Source organism: Apteryx mantelli, chromosome 1 (assembly GCF_036417845.1).
Source record: "Apteryx mantelli isolate bAptMan1 chromosome 1, bAptMan1.hap1, whole genome shotgun sequence".
Lineage (NCBI taxonomy): Eukaryota > Metazoa > Chordata > Aves > Apterygiformes > Apterygidae > Apteryx > Apteryx mantelli.
The window spans coordinates 138,144,611-138,169,011 of record NC_089978.1 but is presented as its reverse complement, the minus strand read 5'-3'; the positions used below and the strand labels follow the sequence as shown (position 1 = coordinate 138,169,011).

The 24,401-nt window shown below is 40.5% G+C and overlaps 1 protein-coding gene across 1 annotated transcript; it reads right to left on the bottom strand.

Annotated features, from left to right (window-relative positions):
- Positions 1-3,663: 3,663 nt before the first annotated feature.
- LOC106489551 (killer cell lectin-like receptor subfamily F member 1) lies at positions 3,664-15,522 on the bottom strand. The gene is made up of 7 exons (XM_013948734.1): positions 15,438-15,522; positions 9,216-9,293; positions 7,439-7,537; positions 6,499-6,639; positions 5,317-5,468; positions 4,461-4,573; positions 3,664-3,796 (listed from the first exon to the last, which is right to left on the bottom strand). Exons 1-7 carry the CDS (start codon positions 15,520-15,522, stop codon positions 3,664-3,666), a joined length of 801 nt encoding a protein of 266 aa, XP_013804188.1.
- Positions 15,523-24,401: the final 8,879 nt, after the last annotated feature.

Genomic DNA, 24,401 nt, shown 5'->3' with positions numbered 1-24,401 from the left:
TTGCAGGTTAAGTAGAGGTAAATTGCTAAAATATGGAGGGTATTTTCCTATGCGTGTAGTTTCTCAGGTCTCTGACTTTCAGGGCTCACACACCACTTTATCTTCTCTTTGCTTTTGGTGCAGTGAAGAACTCATTTTCACACGCAGCAATGGAGGGGTGTCAATTTGTTTGTGTTATCGTATTTCTCAGTAATCTTTCATTCTGTAGCTGGACTCATGTATGTTAAACCCAGGGTACTTTATGCCCAGAGCTCAGTGTAAGTGTGTCTGTTAGTTACTCATCACAAGTTGCTAGACATTAACCACAAGCTCCACTGGAGCATTTGACATCTGGTACAGGTATGAGACAACATATCTGGAAACGTGCAGCTGCCTTTAATTGTATGTATCACAATAAAGGTTATCTAAGGGCTATATGTTTTGAAAGCCACATTGGACTTGTCTCTCTCTTTCACTGCTATAAGGACTTTAATTCCAGTCTATGCTTTTTTTGTTAGAATAGCACCTTCGATTTTAATGTCATTTGTCTTCCCCCACCCACCCATGGCCTGTGTAAAAGTACATAAAATTTAGTAAAACCCTGGCAACTTAGAATCTCCCACTGACTATAAAATGGCCTTGAGATCCCCTCCACTATAAATTATTCTATGATTCTATAAAATGATGTAAAAATCTAGCTTCTTACTGTGGAAAGCATAGCATAAGAAGAGTTAACTTAAGGGGCATGTGAAGAGGTCCTATCTGAAATAAAATTACGGTGGGTAAAATGAAAATTTACATAAGCAGCCCTGTCTGTAAGCACAGAGTAGGTTATACTTTTGTAAGACAGCACTTTGTAAATATGAGAGTGCTTCTGTTGTTTTGCCCCACAAAGTGACAGTATGCTATAAGACTACAGGTTCATAGTTTGGAAACATAACTAATTTATGAACTTTTTGAATATTAGATTCCACATCAAAAGTATTTGTTTGGTATTTTATTCAAAGGATAAACCAGCCCAGCCACCAGTTTAATTGTCCAGCCTGCCATGTGGATAAGACTAAGATGATGTAGATAAGACCAGATTCTGTCTGGTATTTTTGACTCAAAGCACATCTGGAAAGAAAACAGCCTCATTGTTTGGTTTCCGTGTTGAATGTAGTCATGACTGTGTTCCATGATTGTGGTGCATAAGTCATGTGAACAAGAATCAAACATACTGTGGGAGGGTTGGTATTCTTTGCTACAGTAAAATATACAGGTTGTACTGTGTTCATCTACCCCTTGTAGAAGCCCTTGTTAACTTAAGCAAGCCAACTACTTCTTTTGACTGTGAAAAATAGTGCCTAGTATCTGGCAGAGAAGAATCAAGGTTGTGTTTTTCTTGGAGATCCACCTTTTTAAGGTTTGGCAGTTCACCTCTGCACTTGGAGGAGAAGACATTTTTCCACTCATTGCTCCTGTAAGAAGAAAATAAAGTTCACGCATGCAAGTTAGCTCAGAGGGTGGAAGTACACATATAAATGGTATACAGTCTGCTGTAAGAGTCATGTCTTTGACTGGGGTTAATTTGTGCATGAAAGGGGTTGCAATCTGCTTCAGTGGATGTTTGGGATGGACAGAAGAGATCTGTGAGTCTTAATATGGGCAGGAGTAATTCAGAGATCCCCAGGCACCTGAGCATTATGAGGGGACATAAAATCTGCAGAGCCAAAGTTCTGGGCTCCAATAATGAAAAGACTATTTGCAGGAATACAAAACTCAGCTTGATCTGTACGAAAGAACTGAAAATGCCAGCTATGGGGCTTGGTATGCTTGGTAACAGCTGATGTACATACCTAAGGGAAGGTGAGCCAGGAGCCGAGGGTCACCTCAGCACAGGCAGTGCCCTCACCAAAGGGTCTGACCACAGCAAGCGGAGCAGGGTGCTGGTGACAGTCCATCAAAAGTCCCAGACAAGGCAAGCAATGAACCAGGTCCAGGGTCTATCCAGGTACTCCAGTCAGGAGCCAGAGGAAACGTGGCCAGAGACAGGACTGGAGACAAGGCTACAATGTGGGCCCAGAGTCTATCCAAGAGACAAGGACAAAGACAGGACTGGAGACAAGCCAAAACATACTTGGATGGAGGGATCTATTCATGAGACAAGCTAACTCTAGCAAAGGTCCGAGGTCAGTCCAGGAGGGCTGGAGACAGGTACATCTATGACACAGTTTAAGCAGAGACTGGAGGCCCAGGCCTGAGATTAAATAAGGCTCCTGGGCCCACAGGCAAGAGGTTTGGGTGAGGGTCTCAGGAGAGGCTGGTCAGGGCCATTAAGGCCTCTGTGCACTTAGGGCCCTGATAATACATAAGTGAAAGTACATGATTTGTGAACAAGAAGAAAACAGTTTTATTGCAGCTCCACTTCCATTTTCCCTTATATTATTTTTTAAATTTCCATGGTTACATGTTATTGGTTTTCCTGATTGTTGCAACATGAGTCACTGGAAATGACAAATGCAAACATTTTCTTTGCTTTTGTTCACTCTGGTTTCAAAGATGTGCTAGATACAGATCTAGAATAATTATTACCTGTATGAGACTAAGGTGTTTGTAAAAGCTGGAACAATTGTGAGGTGTCTCTGTGTTCATAGAAATCAATTCAACACATTTCTCCACTTTTTCAATTATATAATAAAGTCAATAAGTCAGACTGCTCCTATCATTCCTTTATTCTACATCCAGAAATAGCATGTGTCCCTGAAACTAAATGACCAAGCAATGTGTTTACTAGGTGCATCCACAGACAGTAATTTCACCATTCTTTGTGTAGCTTCAGTACCTTGTCATGCCTTCCTGGCCTACCGTCCAGGCAGTACTTACAGTTGCATGTTAGAGAATTCACAACATAAAGGGCAAGGAGAGGAGGAAAGGCAGGCTACCATCTTTCCTCATACTGTTCCACTACAATCTGGTCTTATGGTCCAAGCCCTTTCCTGTGCTAAGAGCTTGCTTTCAGATCATAAGGTTCAGTATCAGAAGAAGGTAGCAGCTTATTAACCACAAGTGTTATGAGTCACTTTGTGCTGAGTCTAATGTCTATATTGCCAGCAGCCATGCAGGCCAGCTCTGAAAAAGTTTAAGTGTCTAGTAAAAGCATTTCTCCCAGCCCTCCAGTGACTTGTGAAAGAGTCACATTTAGACTATAAGGAAAAAATATAAAACTTCAAAAAACATTAAAATATTGAATCCCATATAGAAAGTGCCTCAGCTCAGTAAAGGCAGTGTCAGGGATATAAACAAAAGCTGTGTATTCCAACACACACTTTCATCCTCACAGATGGCAGATTTCTCGCACATCACGGTTCATTTTACCTATTGTTCATCCTCACATGAGTTGCTCTTGTCCCCTCCCCTTTCCCACAGCAAGCTTCTGCCAATGTCTGTCTGTGGGAACACTCTGCGCCCCCAAAAACCACATGTGCTGAGTTAACAGTCCTACTGCTTGGTCTTCACACTGAAACTTGGCAACTTCTAAGCTCCCTCTTGATTTATCAGATACTGTCTTAAGTGAGGTAAAGGGCACAGGACAGCAGAATTCAAACTTCTGTGCAAGTCTCTTAAAGTTATTTACATCAGATGCTTTTATCAGCAAAATGGGTCTTCTGACAAAGAGCTCTGCCTGTTATCTGGCAATCTGGTTCAGAGAACCAACAAAGTTGCATTCTTCTTGCATATCCACTTTTTTAAAGTCTGGCAGTTATCTGTTTGGATCATATTTTTTCTTCTGTAAACAGCACAGTTCTTGTCAGCCTCAATTCTGTTTAGCACTATCCTGATGAGAGAACAAAAAGAACCTAATGAGTGGTCAGCTTTAAATTCAGTACTGGATAAAATTTGCTGATAAATACACTAAGTGAGGGGTTTGGGTGAAGCACATGAGTTAACCCACTGAAGCACAGTTCCTCTATTTCCACACATAGATGGAATGTGCACCCACGACCAAGACTGCTGGCTGCTGAGAGATTGATGCTCACAAACATTAGCTTAAGAAACATGGGAAAATCTCCATACGCAGCCATGACGCTGCACTGTAATGGTGAAAGGGAGGGGAAGGACCCTTCAGCTGCATGAATCCCAGGCACCCAGTCTACATGACTGGCATCACATTCGACAGAGGTGGTATGCACAGTTTGTACATGAAGAGAGTTTGCCAATAGTGATTTTAGTGGCAGAACTGTGCAGTTATGTCCCTCTGCATCAATGTATACATGGGCTGTGGCTGTGGTTGATTTTGCAGGCAGAAAATCAATGTTTCCAAAGGTGCTCAGCAGGATATGGTTGACATGAAATTGGCCATGGATTAGATGTAAATAAGTGCTTGAGACTGCAGGACTAGATCTGTGCATTAGGAAATTAGCTTGGATTCAGAGTTGTATTTCCATGCAGAGTAATGTGCCTTTGCTTTTACCAAAGACTTCCCCATCCCTAGTCATCACCTGTTTTCTCTTACTCCATGATTCTCAAGCCAACTCCATTGTTTCTTCTTCTCTTGAAACTTCAACCCAATCCAGATATACTTGGTATCTCTCTCTTTATTATCTATAAATTCCTGTGGAGCAAGTAGAAATATGTTATTCAACAGCAAAGCTTTTCTGCTGTGCTCTGTCACTGTTCTGTCTCATGCACAGCTTTTAATGTAGTCCCTCACGTGGAGAGCTAGGGTAGGGATCCAGCCATATCAAAGTGATGCCTGCTACACTGGCCCATATGCATTGACTAGTCACAGAAATTCTCTTCTGACTGCCAGTCAGGCTGACTAGCTTCCTGTCAACTTTCAAAATTCCTCCACACTTGGAAATGGCCTCTGATACTCCTCACTCTAATGTGCTAGGTTACAAAGCCTGTTCCTTAAACTCCAAAAGACCTGCTCCTTAGGGAACTATAAATTGCTCAGAAGAGCCATGACCTGCTATTTAGTGATACCCTGCCATTCATGTTCCCAAAAGAAGATGAGAGGGAGGTTTGACTGTTTGGATTTCCATTCAGTGCTGAATGAAGCCTCTCCTCCCAGAGGCAAGTGATGGAAATGAATGGGAGGCCCCCAGGATTTCCTCCTCCCAGTCAAAGCTACTTTGGTTTCCACACTTGCCCCTCTTGTGCTTCTTCAGCTCTACCCTGTAGGCCCACTCCAAGACAAGTCCTGTCTGTAAGGAGTTAGATGCTCTGCACCTGATGCTCTTGCTCGGCTGCACGTGCATCTGTCATCTAGGCAGTGTTTCAGGGTTCACTTGGTGAAATGTTTGACTAATGCAGGTGATTGTTGCACAATTTTAGGGCTGCCGAAAGACTCACCATCTCAATTTCATCTTCAACAACAAGAAGCTGGGATTTCCTAGCCAGGCAGTTTCTCTGGCTGTCATCCCAGCTTACAGCCTCCTCAGAGAAGTAGTAACATCTCCCCCTGTGTAGTTGCCACCCTGGTGGACACAGCTCACATGTTGTTCCTGTGGGTAGGGAAGGGGAGAGCAATTAGCTAGCACCGTGGCTTCTTTTGCTTGCCCTGTAGCATTTTAAGTTAATCTGCCTGGCTGACTGGTCCAAAAGCAGTTCATCCTCTCTCCCAGGCGTGGGTTTACTGGGTGTGGAGCAAGGGTTGAGGGCTCCAGTGTCCCTGCTCTCCTCGGTTTCCCAGTGCCTTGCCGTGGCACTATGCACTTGAGCATTCCCACTGCACAGCACCAGCCTCTTGTCACCTCCTTGGTGCCACATGCCATATGGAGAGCAGGGGGAGGACCTAGAGGGCTGCCAAGACACTGGGTCTCCCTCCCACAGCCCCTTGTGAGGAGACACCATGTGATGCAACATGATGTGGAGAATGTGTGTTTGACACATTAGGTGTTTGGAAAGCCCAGCTACTTTGTTGAGGTCCAAACTATGGCTATGGAGCTGGAGGAGGAACTATGTTAAATAAGGGGAACACTTACTCCCAGGTTTACTTTCCATTTCACTCAGAGCATGTGTGAGGAACCTCTTGGCTTCCTCTAACGTTTTGAAGTAACAGTGTCTATATCCTTTTTCTCATTATAATCAATCCTTAGAAAAGCATTACAATTTACCAACAATCAATAGATCCATGACCACAAGACCCTAGGAAGATTTTCCCCTGCCTGATCCTTACAAAAGGATATGAAAGTTAAATTCCCTCCTGCTCTTTGCAAACATACAAACAGCTATTGGCTGCAAAGTGCTCTCCAGGACACAGGGAGGATCTGAGGCATATGGCATTTCTGACAGCAGCCCCTGATAGTTCTGCTCCAAACACAAAGAAAGTACTGAAAATTATGTACCAAAAGAAGATCAAAACTATTATCATTACAATGTCAGTTTAGATCCTGTCACCACTTCTCTGCAGCGACACCATGCTCTGTGAGTAGTACTAGTAATTTCCCATAAATTACAGAAATGGGAGCAAGAGACAACAAAAGCATACACACAGCATGTGTTCTGTGTTATAAAAAGACTAACTTTCCTTACCCTCTCCATCTTCACACAGTTCCTCCATTAGCCATTTCAGTAGCACCACTGAGTCAGCTTTCTCCGAAGAAATGTGTTTGTGAGTGCTATTAAGACTATACTGAGACAAACTTTCCGATTTTTCTCCCCTGCCCTTCACAACTTTAACAAAAAAAAGAGATTATGGTTAACAACAGGGTCAAGGAAATGTCATCTCTATATCCAGCTTTATACTGTGAGTGTGAGTGTGTGCATATGTAACTGAGTATTCAATGATGAGTATAACTGTCTGGCAAAGGGTGTAGCTGCTGAATAATATAGCCAGTATGGAAAATGAAAATAAGCTTGTGCCATTTTTGATAGTTGAGTATTTAAAGAATATGTGATATTTTGAGGGGATTTAAGGAGGGTTGGCAGGGATGCAGGGATGAAGTTTTTCAAGATTTTATTCTCCTAGAAAATTAATGACTTCCCTAGAACTGTTCTTGTATAACTGGAGTGCAGTGTGGGTTATGATATTACTGGTGCTAGGGAAGTCTGATTAAATGAAACAAGTTTTACTCAACTAACTTTGAAGTCTGCTTTTTATTCTATTTCTTCAAACCTGTAAAGTAATTAAGGGAAATGATCTTGAAGCAGCATCATGGGTGCAACTTTTAACTCATAAATCAGGAAGGTCAAAGGTTCTGATTATCATAATGATTTGAAATGTCCCTATCTAGGCCTTCAGCATCACTGATGATGAGGTAGATTGTAGCAACTTCCCTTCATCAGTGCTCTATACGTTAAATGAGAGATAACAAATGTTCCCTTTGGAATGCTACATTTATCTTCCTGTATTTATGTATAACTTGACACCTTTAATGCAAATTAAGGGAATTTTTCTTTTGGCAACATACTCCTTGTGAAATTTAACCATGCCTGCAGTGAAGAGATGAAGTAGACACTATGATCTACTCACATTGCTTCGCTAAAACAGCCATAACGCCCAGCAAAATGAGCACCAGAATTCCCAGGATCACGGCCACGTAAAACCAGGCTGAATGCTGACATCTGGCACCTTCAGAAAGTCAGGTAGAAGAACAGCTTAAAATCTTTGCCTTATTAAAATTAACATTGCCTTTATATATGCCAGTTTCCAACTTGGAAGCAATATGGAAAACATCTGTCTAAAATCTCTCTGCTGTTTAAAGTATTTAGGGACATTTTACTTATTAACAATTTACATCTGTTTTGCATAAGTGAAAGTGAAATTAAAGGATCATTTTGTCAGAAAAAGAAAATGATTTTCAATTAATTATTCCATTAAGAATTACTGAGCTGTTTGTAGGAGGAAATTCAGTACAAGTGATACAGAAAAATCTGTGACATAATAAAAAGTATTATCTGGCAATCAGGTCACATTGACTGGGATTTCGACAATCCCACCAATCACACATGGATTCCTGCTGTGGGAATTGTCTATTAAGTGGCAGATAAGATGAGGTGGAAGTTCCCCTCCTGCAGTGCTCTCTGGACTAGTGAGCTCTCCTTTAATCATGTCCTGGTAGTACAGCTCCAGTCCCATCGGCTTCCCCCAGCCACAGGGAAGCCCATGGGCACTCTCAAGGATGTCCTAGCCCAGTGCCTCTTTCTCATGTATAGGAAGATATCGGGGGCTTGAGGAAATGAATTCTCACTTTCTCCTTCAAGATAATTTTTTCAAGAACTGCCTCCTCCCACCTACCCACCTGTACCCTGTAAGATACTCAGAGCACTTCAGAGGAAGTACCAGGAATGGTTTGTGGTATATTCCTCCTCTCTATCACACTCTCCACAGGAAAAGATAAAGATGTGGTAAAGTGCATCCTAGGGCTGAGGACCAACTTACATGAACATATACAAAAGGCAAAGGTCCCATACTGATAGCATATTGCCATAATGTGCAGCTAAATGAGTATCTCTCCAGCTGTTTGGCCTTCATCAGCTTGTGACAGTGTAAAACTCAGGAAAGGGAGGAACCCATGAAATTTGGGATCAAGGTGCCATTTCTACAAGTCACAAAGTTATGCTTTTGTAATTACTGTGTTCCTGATCTTGCCTCATTCTTTGGCTGGCTTAGGTGTACTTTGTAATGTTCCTTTTCAGTTTGCAGTTCTGTGGGCCTTATCTTGTCTGGCAAACTTCATTCGGTGCAGAGAGGATAACAATCAGTTCACAACTAGCAAATAAAGATCTGGGTATTACACTGACTCCCAAGGCAAAATCTGCCCCTGTGACTGTTCCTGCAGAGACACAAGCAAGTTTGTACTTACATGAGAGTTCCTCAAAAACCGTGAAATTTTACTGAGGCCCTGAAATCCAAACTGCATGAAACCAAACCCCAGTCCAGTACATTTTGATTCATTCATGAATGTTCTAACTATAGGAATGTTCTAACTACAGTTGTTTTCTAAAAAATACTTCCTTCCTCTATTCTTAGAAAAACCCAAACAAACAAAAAACCCTCACTCAGTTCAGTTTAGGGCATAAAAGCATTTTTTTAAATTATTTTAAAAATCTCAAGATTATTTTTATGAGAAAAGTGTGTTTATCTAAGAATCCAGTGAAAAGGAACATGAATGTGAAATCATATCTCAGTTCTTTGTTGAGAGGTTGTGTATAAAATAAAGATTCCTGATAACACGTTTTACTGTTGGCTAATAGGGAAGACTAAATCTATAATTAGTAACTGACAACCAAAGAAAATAGCACAATACCAGAAGCGGAAATCTCTGATCTGCTGCTCCCTCTGGGTTTCGGCTTCATGCGCAGTTCAGCATATGTGATTGTATTTCCTGTAAGGAGCAGGGAAATGCTGACATTTGTGGTTGTATGAGCCACTAAGCAAAGAAACAATCAAGAAGTACGTAGAAGAATGAGTCCATATTAAAAGGGGCATGTGTTTCCCAAGCTGCTAGTTCAGCTTCTTTTTTTTTTTTTTTTTTAAGAAAAAACAGGCAAGTTGATGACTTATCATTTCCTGCTGGTGTCAGGAAGTAACTAAAAGCCTCCCCCATAATTCTTGCTTGAACTACATGGGTCCTGTGTGGTTGAACAAGGAGGGAGCCAGACAGAGTGAGGGATGGGTAAGACCTGGGTACATCCATAGCAAACTTCCCAATGTTTCTAAGCCAGCTCAGGAAGCTCAGGAAGTATCATATGAATTTAAGGCATGAGAACTGTGACTGCTCCATGGAGCAGGGAGAACCCACAGGGAAAACTGCAACTGAGAGAAATGCTTTTGTAGCAAGGTGATTTTTAGGGGCATTCTGGGCTTGTGAAACTTTGTGCCAGGATGTGACGTGATACCTGTAATAGCAGAGGAATAGACCTGATGATCAAAGACATGCACATTACTGTAAAAAAAAAACAGAAAAGCAATCCAAATAGCTTGGTTTGAGTTACGTGAACATACATCCTTTATTAAACACATTTTCAATTTTGTTTTAGACAGATATTTTGTAAAGCTATTTGCTAGTTTTATGAAAAGTATTTGCACCTTTGGAACCGCGGTTTTCTTTCCATAAATGGTGAGATTTAATCAAGCTGAATCAAGAATAAGCTTCTGTGCTACTGCCTTAATTTGTGATTACTGGGATTTTTAACCAGTAAGCACTTTGTGTTGTATAAAATCTCACTGATCAGGGAAAAGCCTAGCAGAAGGGAAGAACAGAGTTTCATTAGGCTGAAAAGAGATAGTATTTGATATGGGAGTTGCTAAAGTGTTGAGAGGTTTTATGGTTTAATGTAAGAAAAATACAGAGGAACTGGCTGGTAAATGATATTCATTCATACAGGCAAGACCTACTGTGTTTTAGGGAATGTCACCTAATACAGTTTGCTTCTTGTTTTATTACAATTTATTAGCTCAATGAATTATAGAAAATCTGTAAATTATATTTAGCTATATAGATAAGTAATAGTCTGTTCTCAAAAAGAAATGTTCATAAGGGCTTTTCTTCTTACAACATAAACATTTTTCAAAGAGCAGTGCAGACTTTTTAACTTTAAAACGCACGAGCCGTATAAATGGTGACACGTTTTCTAGAATAGGTACTTTAGAAAATCTGCTACTGTTATTAAATATTTTCCCTCTCAAATAAAGATCCATACCTTTAAAGAGTGAAAAGATCACTTATCCCAATGTATGAAAGAAAAAATTCTCATCTGTGACCTGAATAGTTCAAATAAAAGTAAAGCTTCTATTAAAATCTATATTGGCATATGATCCTTTGGATGTGAACTCCTCAGAAGTCAGCAAGTGGTTTCAAAATGCCCATGCAACCTTAATTTTGCTGGATGTTTACACACCCTTACGTAGTTTAGCAACAAGCCCTGATTCTCTAGGTGGAGGTCTCTGTCACTTACTAAAACTGAAATTTCACCTTGCTTCTATATGCAAATTGTAAAGTGCTGAAAGACATTTCTATTTACTGGAAACTTCTACTTGGTGAATGTGCAAATAGGGAGTCCTTCTAGCAGGTCATTCGCTCCGAAGAGTCAGACCTTTAAATAGTCAGGCTCTTATGGTCATCTGGACATTAAGCTAAATGTAGGCCAACAGTGCACCCTCACCACAACCAACGCAAGCTGCCTACTGAGCCACATCAGGAGAACCGTGGCCAGCAGAACAAGGAAAGTTTCTCTCCTGCTCCATTTGGTGCTGCTGAAGCCACACCTGGAATATTGTGTCCAAGTGGGAGCCATCAGTTCAAGAAGGATTTGGTGGAACTGGAAAGGATCCAGCAGAGGGCTAGTAAGATGGTCAAGGCCTGAAGCACCTGAAAGGGCTGAGGAGGCTAAGGAGGAAGACAAGAAGCCAAGGAGCAAACGAATACCAGCCTACGACTGCTTGTAGGGTAGTTAGATGACGGAGATGAACTCTTCTTGGTTTGTTCTTCTGTTAGAGGGAAAAGGTTCATGTGTAATCATTTATGAACCATGATTAGGTCACTCTCAAACATTTCTTGAGTAAACTAGGAAGCTTAAACTGCCCTAGCCTTTCATTATAAAATGGATTTCCAGATTCTGTTTATCCTTACAAATATTTTCAGTACTTTTTTCTACTTTTGAACATCTGTTTTGAAGCGCACGTATCATAACAGCACCTGCTAGTCCAGTGATGGTTTCACCAAAGCATGTGCACAGCCAGTATCACCTCCTAATTCCTCTTCACCATTCCCTGCTTGAGCATCCAAGAGTCACTTCATTCCTCTAGCTCAGAGCATTTTACTGAGACCTGAGATTCAACTGACTGTGTTAGTAACCTTGCTGTTGACTTTCAAGTTGGAATAGGATCATGACAAATCCATTTCAATCACTTTTCTGAGTACAGCCTCCCAAACTTACAGCTGCAGACATCTTTTATTTCCACATTATGTTAAAAATGCGGTTTAGTGAATCCAGTTTATCAAGTGAGCTTGAAAGGTTTCAATAATTGAGCTTTCCTTATCATTAGTATGCGCTTTTATATATCCTTTGCAACTGTGCCGTCAGTGATTTTTGTATCTTTTTCTGTATCATTGTAAAACGCATTGAATAGCTGTTGAGATGAGAACAGATTTTGGGAGAACTCCAAGAGACTTTTCCCTTTGGATTTTCCTATACACATGCACTTTTATATCTGCATAATTTGGCTAAATTCTCATGGATAAAGAAAAGCTACAAAACAGCAGGTCACTAGATCTGCAAAAGGACTTTGACCCAAATCCAAGTTTTACATATTTAAAACACCTACTCAGCTACTGCAAAGCTTTGGGAACAGCTCAGTTTCCTGCATGTGTACCCTTCACCTGCACCACATCTTGACAGCTACTGTAGTGGGACAAATTAGATATGCACCCCAACTCATACTTTTTTATCATCTCCTCTGCTAAATTGCATCTAATCATCTTAAACTTGCACAAAATACAGCCAGGAGAAGGTGAAGATGTTTCAGTTTCATGTAGCCTAGTGATCTGAAGACTCCCCTCAGGTCTGGGAATCTGCTGCTCTGAACATTCCCCTGTCAAATTTAGCATGGTGATTAATCCACCTCCTCCCCAGGTGAGTGTTTTACCCATGTAGCATTTCCCCTCAACACCATCTTGAAGCTGCTTCTTTTTCTGTAAGATAGTCAGACGTTCCTGGCCAAGACTGAGACTGGCAAAAATATGGCAAAGGGAGAGACCTGGGTACCAAGCCATCTTCTAGTGGACACTTTAATGTGTCACAGAGTCAGGATATTGCCAAAAGGAGAGCTTGTGGTGCTCACCACTGACAGTCCCAGGGCTTGTGGCCAGTGCATTCACTTTGGGCCTGAAAGTCTCGCACTGAGTGCTGGCTTCAAATTCCTGCTCCAAACTGGAGGAAGTGCTGAAACCTCTTTGTGTAGGACATGGTATCAAGTGGGTCATCTTGTAAGACGGGATGTGCTTGATATGAGGAAGCCATCCAGTTCAAGCTGCGTTAACCCCAGCTCACGGCAGCTAACTCCACGCAGAAGAGCACGCCTTCTAGCTTGCAGGGGAGGATCTATCTCTGAGAAAAAAGGTGACTGAGCAGTACTTTGCATCTTTGATCTTTTCTATTAGCTGCCTTAGGCAGTTCCTAGCTCATCATGCTGGGTTTTATGCATTCCCAACTCTTCCAATAGCTGCAAAGGCATCCCCCATATCTCACTGAGAGTTCACTACAGAGCAGGAAACCTTAGGACTAGTCATTGCAATACTTGCACTAAGTTTAAGTTTGCTTTGTGAACATTGCCTGACATTGCAGTCACATTTCAGGATTTTTTCCTGAATTTCCTACTGAGTTTTAAAAAATCACAAAAAAGAATTTTGTGGAAATTCTCCTATTCTTCCTATGCTAAAAGTGACTCCTTTTTGATGAACCTCTTGGAATAAAAGAACATGGCCCAACTGAATGATTATGTATAAATTTCAGGCAAAGTTGTAAAACTTCAAGGAAGAAAAAGCAACAAAAATTGATTATTTTGAATTTTCTAATGCTCGATAATATGGCTCAAGTTTTTGTCCACTTCAATAGCAATAAAACCTATGTTACTAGGTTAGTATGGTAGTGTGTTAATGATGAAGACAGAAGAGTAATTGTCACCAGGGAGATATTTCTAGAGATGTTCTAAAGTTGCTCAATACTGTTTAGTGCTTTTTTCCCATTGTGTCAAAGCAAATATAAAAATCATTGCTGATAAAATCTGAAAACAACGGAAATTTAACAAAACAATAAATAATGACAGCCACATAGCTGATCAGGATTGCCTGGTAAATTCAAGCCCATTCAAATAAAATGTTTTTGAATATAACAAGATATAAGAATGAGGGGAGGTGACGCTGGGATCTATAAACAATGAAGGAAAAATTATTTAAGAGAATTTTGTCTCTCTGTACAGCATAACTGAGACTCACAGTAATACCGTGCATACCCCTGTTACCCACATTTTTAAAGGAGTTGGAAACACTGCAGAATGTACAGAAAAGAGCCACAAAAATAGAGTTCTATAGAAAATTAATTACGGTGAAAGATTTAAAGGCAATGGAAGAGTCAGAGATGACTTGCTTATTGCAGCCAGTATCTTTATGGGAGAAAATGCTGAATGCTAAATACTAACAGACAAAAGTTTAACAAGAACTATCTGGATGTTAATGAGAGCTTTAACTGGAAATTAATTGGAAATTAATTGGAAATTAAGACCTGACCAATTCAAATTCAAGTTTTTCATTTAGTGAGTATTATTAGCTCATTATCAAGGGACATTCTTGGATGTCTTCAAATCAAGATTTGATGCCTGTCTCCCTCTGCAAATAGATGATATTTTGTTAGAAAGTGGGGTAAAATTCTGGGTGAACCTCTAAGCTTTGTGTTGTACAGGTTACACTAATATGAATGACATCCACAGATGCATGTATATGAAGAACAATGTCATATTTTCTGTTAGATATATAATTAAAGTGAACTAATTTTTATTTATGAGAGAAAGCTTCTGTAAAAATATTTTTTAAATGTTTCTATCATTTAATTGCATGCATTCGGATCACTATTATCATTATTAAACTTCACTGCAAGTGGGACAACGTGTATTCTAAAAATGATTATTACATAATGCTGTTTGCTTAAGTAATTAAATACATTAATTACTAATATACCTTGAAAGCATGGAAATATCATCTTACTCTGACCACTGTGTGTTTCCTATTTGCTTATAGTGAAAACCATAGTTTGCATTAGCTGTGATCCAGAATTTTGACAAAATGCTCTAAAGAATGAATTACATTGTTTCCAAGTACTGGAAATTCTATCTCTTAAGAAAAAAGGGTTTAAATCATCTCCTTACCCTGGATATTCACTTAATCCTTTGTCTTTTGTTATAAATATATGAAGCTGTCACAGACTGATAATGTGGTTCTGGGAAAATCACTACTGGAAAATCAAAGAGGGAGAGCAGTAGGGTTTTAGGAGTCGTTCAGTACTTCCTTCAGTGACAGTTTCTGCACTTTCAGCTGCCACTAGTTTTCTGATTGAGTTATTTTACTACCATTTTTCCATGAAGATATCGTAAAATGCATTCACCTGATTTTTGGATGAGGTAGTAATTTAGGGGAGTATATTCTAACAACTTTCAATCATAGTATTCATATTAAAAAAAATTGTGCTCATTATTCAAAAATTGGCAACTATTGCTTTCATTCTGTTATTCAAAACACTGGACCAAAACTGGGACACTGCTCTGTAACAATACTGACTCAAGACTAGCTTTGCTGATTTGGTTCTCATGAGGATTTCTCTCACCATTTGCAGCTTCTCACCCTTCCCATGACTTCTGCATGAAGCATTTTATAGCATTCTTTCAGTATTATCCAATGGCAATTTAAAACAGAAAAGAGAGAGAGAGAGAGAGAGAGAGAGAGAGAGGGAAGACACTATACATCCAAGAACTTTACCTGGAGCTGATGTCTGAGAAGGAACGTGTGGTCTTTCCCTCCTGGGCAGCATTGCTACATCTGCATAAGTGATATCGCCTGCCATTGATGAACAAGTCCCTCTGAGTTTTGGAAAGAGCTGGTTTAATACAGTAGGTTGCATCCTATATTAGCTTTGCCTGCCTCCAGAAGTATACATACACTGTACTATGGCTCTGAGGAAGGCTGAGAAACAGATAAAAGGAAGGAAGTTACTTCTTTCAGTACAGCTTCAAAGCCTATTTGCAGCCACCATTCTGTCTCTTCTTGTGTGATCTGTTGCCCTTCAGAATACAGGAGAAAATGAAGATGAAAAATCTTTTTATTAATATAAAAAATGCCTTTTTGGCCAAAATAGAGCAATGTTTCTAAGGTCTACCCAAGAAGGGACTTACACAGGTGCAAAAGCTCTGCTGATTTACACAAGCGTAGCTAAAGCAGTACAATCACTGCTGTGGATGTATTATACTAGTGTGCATGATCTTACGTAGCTTATTCACCTAAAAGGAAGATAAACAAGATAAATATCAGTATAAGATGTTTTGGAGCTAATGCAACTGCAACCACAGCTAAAGCTGTAGAAATGTAAGCCTTATTTTAATCTGCTCCATCCACCAAGTAGTACAATGGTTTAAAAACTGACTTTAGAAGATATCAAAGATGCATTAAATTTAACTCAGAATAAAAAAGCAATATAGTCAATCCATTTTAAAATAATGTTTGGACACTTTTATTTTATTCCAACAGTGGTTGCTAGGACAAGAGTAGCTGTTCCTAAGCAACTTCAGATATCTCCTGTTTGACCAAGTAACTCCACGGTCTGAGTCTCCTTTAACTTCTTGTTCATAACCCACACTTTTGCTGCAGGATATTTTGATGACTGGTTTTTTTTTATTATTTTGAAAACAAAACAAAACAAAACAAGCAGACTTAATTTGAAGCTTAGAGCCTTTTTCAAGCCTAAAAATATGTGTCAGAACACAGATTTGTGCATGTAGACAGTTCTGACATTTCCTGTTAAGTGCTAGGTGACTGATTTTGTGCTTTACTCCCATTTAGAAAATTCCTTTAAAATTCAACACAGATGATAGACTCTACAAAAATACACCAGTTAACTGAAAATAATGTTTCTACTCTGTTATGTAACCTATTCTCCTTTTCTGTTACATTCAATGGCATTATTTCATCCCTATGGATTAAAATGAAGAAAAGTCTGGTTTTTGTGATCTTGCACTACTGATCTTTTCCCTTTCTACTTTCAGTGTTGGTAACAGTGTTAAATGCAGAAACAAAAAGGTTTAGGGAAAAAAATCAACCTTTGATAGCCATGGAACACATTACTCAGAAGTGCCACTCAGGTACGATTTATGTCACAACATATCTAAATCATTGTTGCTCTATCAGCCACAAAGTGAACAGCCATGTATGCAGATATGGATAATGCTAACTGGATACTGATAAGGTTTGTTTCATGGCAACCTACACATCAACCATATGACTGATCCAAACTGACACCTGGTTTTCCTCTGACAGTCAGTTTCCACTGCCTGCCCCGAAGTTCTTACCATCCTTTGCAGCAGGATATTCAGGCTCTGAAATGAAAAATAAAATAAAATAAAGTAAAATAAAGTAAAATAAAATAAAATAAAATAAAATAAAATAAACCCCTAACCTTTCCTTTTTTTTCAGTCTGGTCCATAATGGAGAGAGAGATAGCCAAACAGGATGCTTAAACTCTCAGTCTTGCTTTCCATCATTTCATATATACCTAAGCAGTCTTTTCTCACATCAGTCCCTTCTAAATGATTCAAAACCATCAAGATCTAATCACACATAGTCTATCTGAGCATGGTTCTTTCTGAGCTAGTGGAAAAAAACAATGTTTCTGTTTTAAGGGAACCTCTCCTCTCCTCTCCTCTCCTCTCCTCTCCTCTCCTCTCCTCTCCTTTCTTCTGCCAAAAATATATTTTCAGACACAAGTGTAATGTCAATAAGTGTACAGTGGAGACCAGACAATTACATGCTTTGTGACTTAGAACATTCTTTTCTGAAGAAAATGGCAAATTCATACACAGTCTTTACAGTTATTTTCCTGTGCATACTTACAAAACACCCATAGACATTTATCATTTTAGGTGTAAAGTCTACTAGCTGCACTTACTGTTATGACTGATAATGAAAAGGAAGGTGAATTCTAATCTCTAGAGGTAATGGAAGAGTAAAAGTCTTTGCAAGACATTTTTCTTGAATTCTTTCTATGTCACAGAAAAAGGATGAAATTTTTATTACTTTTAAGAATAGTATTGCACTGCCACATAATTTTTATATGATAATTATTTTCCTTAGATCTAATATTAGCTTTGTAAGTATTTTCATTCTTTTCTTTCCTTTCATCTTAAATAATAGCTTTATATTCAGCTAGCTGCATTCACCTAATCTGACTCACTGATCTCTCACAATACGGTGTCTGTGGCACTTTCAGTCCAGAAGAAACAATCCTTGTGTCCTGGCTGCTGTGGGAAAAGGCCATTATTGAACCAAGAGATGATCTGGTAGCAAAACAACCAGCTACTCAGAAAGAAGAGAAAATCCCTCCTCATCCCACCAAACGTGTCTGGGGATGGTAGTTCCATTCTAGCTGAAGAGTCAGATCTCCAGGGCTTTGGAGGATTACCAGCCTGTCTATCACAGAATCATTGAATAATCTGGGGAGGAAAGGACCGCTGGAAGTTTCTAGTTCACCCCTTGCTCAAAGCAGAGCTGCTTTCAAAGATAGAGCAGGTCATGCAAGACTTTGTCCAGTTGGCTTTTAGAAATCTCCAAGGATAGAGATCGCATGGCCTCTCTGGTACCTGCTCCAGTGTTGCACCACTCTTATGAAGGAAGAGATTTTTTTTTCCTTCTGTCCAGTCAGAATGTCCCTTGCTGCACCTTTTGCCCATTTCCTCTTGTTTTTTTCACTGTGCCCCCATTCAGAAGTCATAGTGTTTTTTGTTTGTTATTCCTGGCGAAAAAAAGTTGTCCAAATATCTGTATGCTTCACCAGAAGCCTAGATCACAGCTGTAGTCCAGGTTGTGCAACCATGTTTGCTAACTTTTCCCAAGATCCACACTCACCCTGTGTCTTTTGACTTCACCAGGTGAAATGGAGCAGTACCTCACCCTCTCCTCTCCTCCCAGCCACCTGATTAATTTACTTAGCTTATGGTATACAAGCATTGGTGAGGCCAGTAAACAGCAGGGTTGGTGGGCATTAGTCAGCTGCATGACCAGAGGGAAGTGATTCTTTGGCTTTGAGTTTTCAGAACATTTGCCAGACCGGCAATCAGAATTTTCTGATTGCAGAAAATAGCTGGCAAATACTGCCTCATGGAAGGATGGTGAGAATTGTTAGCTGTGATTCTTCTGCCCATCATTTTGAGTTTGGCAAGCTGGAGCTCAAGTGACTGTATTGAGGTGGCTAAATAAATGCTAGCTCAAGTTCTCCTCCATCTTTACGTGTGCTCCCGATTGCACATACATACATTCTCTGCTGCTAACAGTCATCACTGAGCTACCAGCTAGTGATGTTCTGGTGCTAGCACAGTTACCAGTTCCAGTCATGCTCAGGGGAGATGTGATAATAGCTGCAGATGACACCCCTTCTGTGGGTGTGACACCATGTCCTTCATTGTGTGGCATTTGCAAAGGCAAAAAGTAGACTGAAAACAGCAACATGGGCTGCAAAGCAGAATTCAGCACCTTCTGCCACAGAACATGCAGTTCAGCCCAAAGCTCCACGTTCCGCATGCAGCACATTTTGAAGAGCTTGAACTGCTGCTCTGACAACAAATCTCTATTTTCCAATGGCAGAGCTGCAACACAGAAAGTCCCAAGCTGAAATGAGTGAATGCCATGACTACGTCTCCATTTTGGGTTGTGATTCTAAATCATGTAACCCAGACAGCCTGTACCTACAATGCAGTGTAGGAGTAACACCTGGAGGAGATGATCAGAGGAACAGCTACCGCATAAGACACTCCCTCCTATAAATGAGAGTCTATGCACTGTTATCCCACACTGAAGCAAAAATGATGTCTTCTAAACAGAGCAAAAACAATTTACCAAGAAAATACAAACCAGCAGTGCCAGATTTTTCAAGCTGAATATTTCCACAACAGCAGCTTCATGTTCAGCAGGTGGGACTTGAGGAGCAGATGTGAAGCAAACAGGACTAGAATCCTGTGAGATGGGCTCATTCCCTGTGCAGGTTTTTGGGGTTTGGCATGTCAACTGTTTTTAAACTTCAGGCTCATTCCCTAAAGATGTTACTGTCTAGAATACTTATTCTGACTGCTGTGTATTACCCTGGATGAATTTTTTAATGCTAGGCAGTGATGGGGTGAATATATTGGCAGGAGAATCTCCTGCCCAGTTTGGTGGCAGTATGTCAGGATGGCTGTCATGATGGCTAGTCAACACCCTCTCCAACACTTTCCCAGGCTGCAGTCTCTCCTTTCCTTCACTTCTCACATTGTGAGTTAGTTTTGCTTCAGAGCACCGAAGCAGTGAATCTGCTGGGACTTCTTCCACAGGTAAAGCACTTGTCTATGCTATAAGGTACATTCTGGTCTTCAGAAATTCCATATCTGTGACTTGGAGAATGACTGGTGGGAAGAATATAGTGCATCTCTCTGCTGACCATATGTCTACGCAACAGCACCTAGTGTTTTGTGTAACAGAGATTTCTGCACAGTGAGACACAGCAAAGGTGTTGGTACAGAGTTGCAGATCACCCTGGTGTGACCACAGCACTGTTGTTACCAAAAGGCCCAGACAAAAAAGAGTCTCAAAGGGGGGGGGGGGGAATGGGGGAACTGTTACCAGCTCGGACAAGAAGGAGTCTCGACAGGAACCTCAGCCAAACATACCCAAGGACACAGGTGCAGCTGGGACTGATACATCCTGAAAAAGTACAGATAAACCAGCAGAAGCCAGTTGGAGCCAAGATTAGGACCAAGACAGCTTTTCTCAAACAAGGAAGCAGGCCAAGTTGAGACCATGTATGGAAAAGTAGAGCAAAGTTCATGGCAAGATGCTGAGTGACACCTCTTCTGACACCACTAGGGACCACCAGAGACCACCAGAGACCCCCACGGAAGACCCCCAAAGACTCAGACCTCATGCGTAATGATTATGTAAATGTAGTAATTAGTTCTAGGAAATAGAATGAATATGTATAATAATTCCTAGAAATTTAATGCATATGTATAGGATAGAGCAATATAAACTTTAGATGATGTGACACACGGTGTGCACGTTGGATAGAGCTATCCCCCGTGCAACCGGTGCCGTAATAAAGAGAATGCCTGCTTCTTAATGCTACATTGGTGTTAAGGAGTTTTTCTCCCAATTTCGGTGACACTGTGAAAGGGTGAACACATCCTGACTCCATGTGAACACACTGCAATGCAGAGTGCTGGGCACGTCCTCTGGAATGGTCTCTTTCTCATCACTCACAGGAACAGAATCAGCTTACAATATATTTTCAAAGTTAGAACAGATGAGTGTTCCCTCCTTCCAAAAATATCTCTGGATATGTTGCAATCATTAGGAGAGAGATCTGAATTTGAGATAAGATCTGAATGAGATCTCACTGTGATAGGATAGCTTGGCACCAGCCAACCAGAAAACACAGACCATTCATGTTTTAAAAGCTCTTAGAAAGAGTATAATAGTTTATATCTATGTCTATATAGATATAGCTATAATTATATATCTAACTGTATATATGGGCCACACTGGCAAGAGCGTAGCCATCAGATGCAAGGAGGTGATTTTTTTCCACTTTGCTCAGCACAGTCACAAAGCCACATTTGGTGTACTTTGTCTGGTTTTGGGCCTCCTGCTACAGAAGAGATGTTGACAAACCCAGTGGAGAGTCACTAAGGCGGGGAGGGGGTTTGAGTACATGATATGTGAGGTGAGACTAAGGGATCAGGGTCTGTTCAGGCTGGAGAAGAGAAAATTAAGGGGAGGAAGGTCCACATTGCAGTCTCCCACCACTTAATAGGGAGAATACAGAGAAGACAGAGCCAGATTCTTCTTAGATGTGCACTATGACAGGACAAGAGGAAATGGTCACAAGTTGCAGCAGAAGAAATTCTGATTGGACAGAAGGAAGAATTTCTTCCTTCATGAGAGTGGTGCAAGCACTGGAAAAGGTGCCTGGAGAGGCTACAGGATCTCCATCCCTGGAGATTTCTAAAACACGCCTGGACAAGAGAGCTGCCCTCAGCAACCTGATCTAGCTTTGAAGTTAGCCCTGCTTTGAGAAAGGGTTTGGACTACAGACCTCCAGAGGTCCCTTCCTTCCCAATTTATTTGATGGTTTTATGATTCTGTGATTTCTTTCACCCTAGATGTTTAAAGGAACAGAGACATCTGAGGCATATGGCCAGGATGGGACCAGCAGGTCCTTTTGGGGGATCTCCTGTCCTCCCTTAATGAGAATTGTTGCAGCCCAGTTTAGGAAACAAATTGGAGTACAAAAAGCACTTCCTTCCACAAAACTTTCAGTGCCCTCTAGTGTTATTTCTCTACAACTACAAGTATGCAAAATCCTTACATTTTTCCCCAGGAGGCAGAAAACCAATCCATGAATGAATATGCTTGAACACATATTTATAAGAATTCTTTCATTTACAGCTCTGCAGAGAAGAAGTCATCAGTGCTTGTTCTTCTTGGGAACAACCTACAGGAAGCTAAGGGATTTGTTCTCAGCCTTCATTAGAGCAATTCTGTGGGAACCAGACACCATGCTTAAGTCTTTATAGATTTTTTTTTAAAGGACTAGTTAGGAAGCCTTTGAGAAAACTGTCTTTTTTATATTTTTCATAATATGCTGTATAATGTTTAGTCAAATATATTTTTTTCTAACAGAAGAAAACAATTTAAAGCCCAGAATATATTCAGTGAGCTATACAATAGAAACAGTGATCAAAATGCCTCAAAGAAGAGGAATAAAATATATGATCTTGTCTCTTGCAATACTGGGGAGTGTCACAAGTCTCAGTCACAGGGAGCAAAGAATAAAATTTCCATAAGAAGAAGTCAGCAAAACTGTAGCACATCACCTGGGATGACACAGAGCAGAATTCAGCTCCTGGAGAAGTTTCCACAATAAAACTTGAGTCTTGGTTGGTTTTCTATGCAAAGTTGATTCCCCTACAAAAACACTGTGCAGAGCTTTGCAGAGGAGCAAACTGAGCATGATAACAGGCTAACAGTTTGCTATGAACTAGAAGGCTGATTGAGTGGTTTCTAGAGCTAGAAATTGATGACTGAGGAGAAAGCACATGGTATTTCACAGGTAAATGTGACTCAGTTCCTGAAGAATCAGGACTCCTTTGCCTGCCTTTGTGGTTTCAGCATAAAAATCTAGTGCTCAGAGTGATCACCAACTACCCCAAGTGTGTGAGAAAGCTGTTTTGTATTTGATTTACTGGGCACTGAAAAATTGATTTCATTTCTATATGAAATGCTGCATACATCATATGTTCAAAAGTCTGTAACAAGAATAAAACAGACCTCAAGGATAATCCTTCATTCCTCTGTTATTTAGCTTGTTTATTTTGCACTTTTAACAGTGATATTTGTTGAACATTTGAACTGTTCTGTTGATGAACAATGAAATATTTCCTTCTGGGTATGGCACATTGACTCTACACTTTCATTGTACATCTGTGTGCCTGCTGGGCATCAGAAAAATGAACACAGCAGTAACAGCAAAGAAGCTGCTGAGATTTCCAGGCTTGGGTGGATACCCTGGGGCAACTATTTTTCACTTTGCACATGCCAGGTAATTGACATTACAACTACCAGTATTCATGATTTTCTATTTCGCAGAAGAATTCGAATGGCATTCAGGACACTAAGGCATATAATGTAGAAATGGCAAGACCCAGCCTTCAGGTGAATAAATGACAGAGTGCAATCCTCCATGTGTCTTTGGATGGCTATGGACTGATATCTACACGATACTCATGATAGCCATGTCACATCCCTATGAAAAGCCCACTGTTCTGCAGAAAGGCTGTGACAGAACATGGAAAAGAAAACAAGGCAGCCCTGTAGCACAGCAAATATGATTGTTGCATTACTTGTTAAAGGTAATGGGCCTTGATCCTTCAGGGCAGGACTGGTCTGGACTTGTCTTGGCCTGAGCTGATTTTAGCTGTGGCAGCAGTTGTCTAGCAGTCAGGTAACAATTGCCTAACTTGTTTTCATCTTGACTCTGTCCGAGCTTGGGAATGGGGTTGATCAGTGAAGACCAAGCACTTGAAACTCCAGTTAAGTAAAAACATCTCAGAAGCTGAACAAGAGAATGCAAAATTTGAAGTATTAACACCAAAACCTTCCCATAAAAAATTAAATAAGTGAGACAGAGCACAGGTAATGCGGTCAGTGACACATAAGCTAGATAAAGAAATTCAGACTTTAAAGTCTGGGATGAGAAATTACAAGCTGAAATAGAAGCCCATTGAGTTAAAGCACTGACAGTGTAAAACTCTGGAAGGAATTGCAGCTATAGAGCAAGTTAGAAGGAAGACTGCTATGAGTGAAAATCAGGGAATTAAATGGAAAACTAAATATCAGTACAAAATGTGTGGAGGAAACTTAGGTAGCTGTCTGAGTATCACTGTGAGAAATATAAGCTCTAAAAGAGGAGGATGCAGAGCCTGTTAGCCTGAGGTGGAAAAGCTAAAAAAGCAGCATTATGTGCAAAGCAAGGTATGAACACAGGTCTTACCAAGGCACCCTCTCATGAGGATGCTGAGCCAAGGGATGGAGATTAATGGTTCAATGCAGCTGGTGACCCTTCTGCAGGGGAGTACAAGGCCAAAGGCCCACGTGCTCCTGATGTTGAAATGCTGCCAGCATTCAAAGTGAATCCCATATCACCCA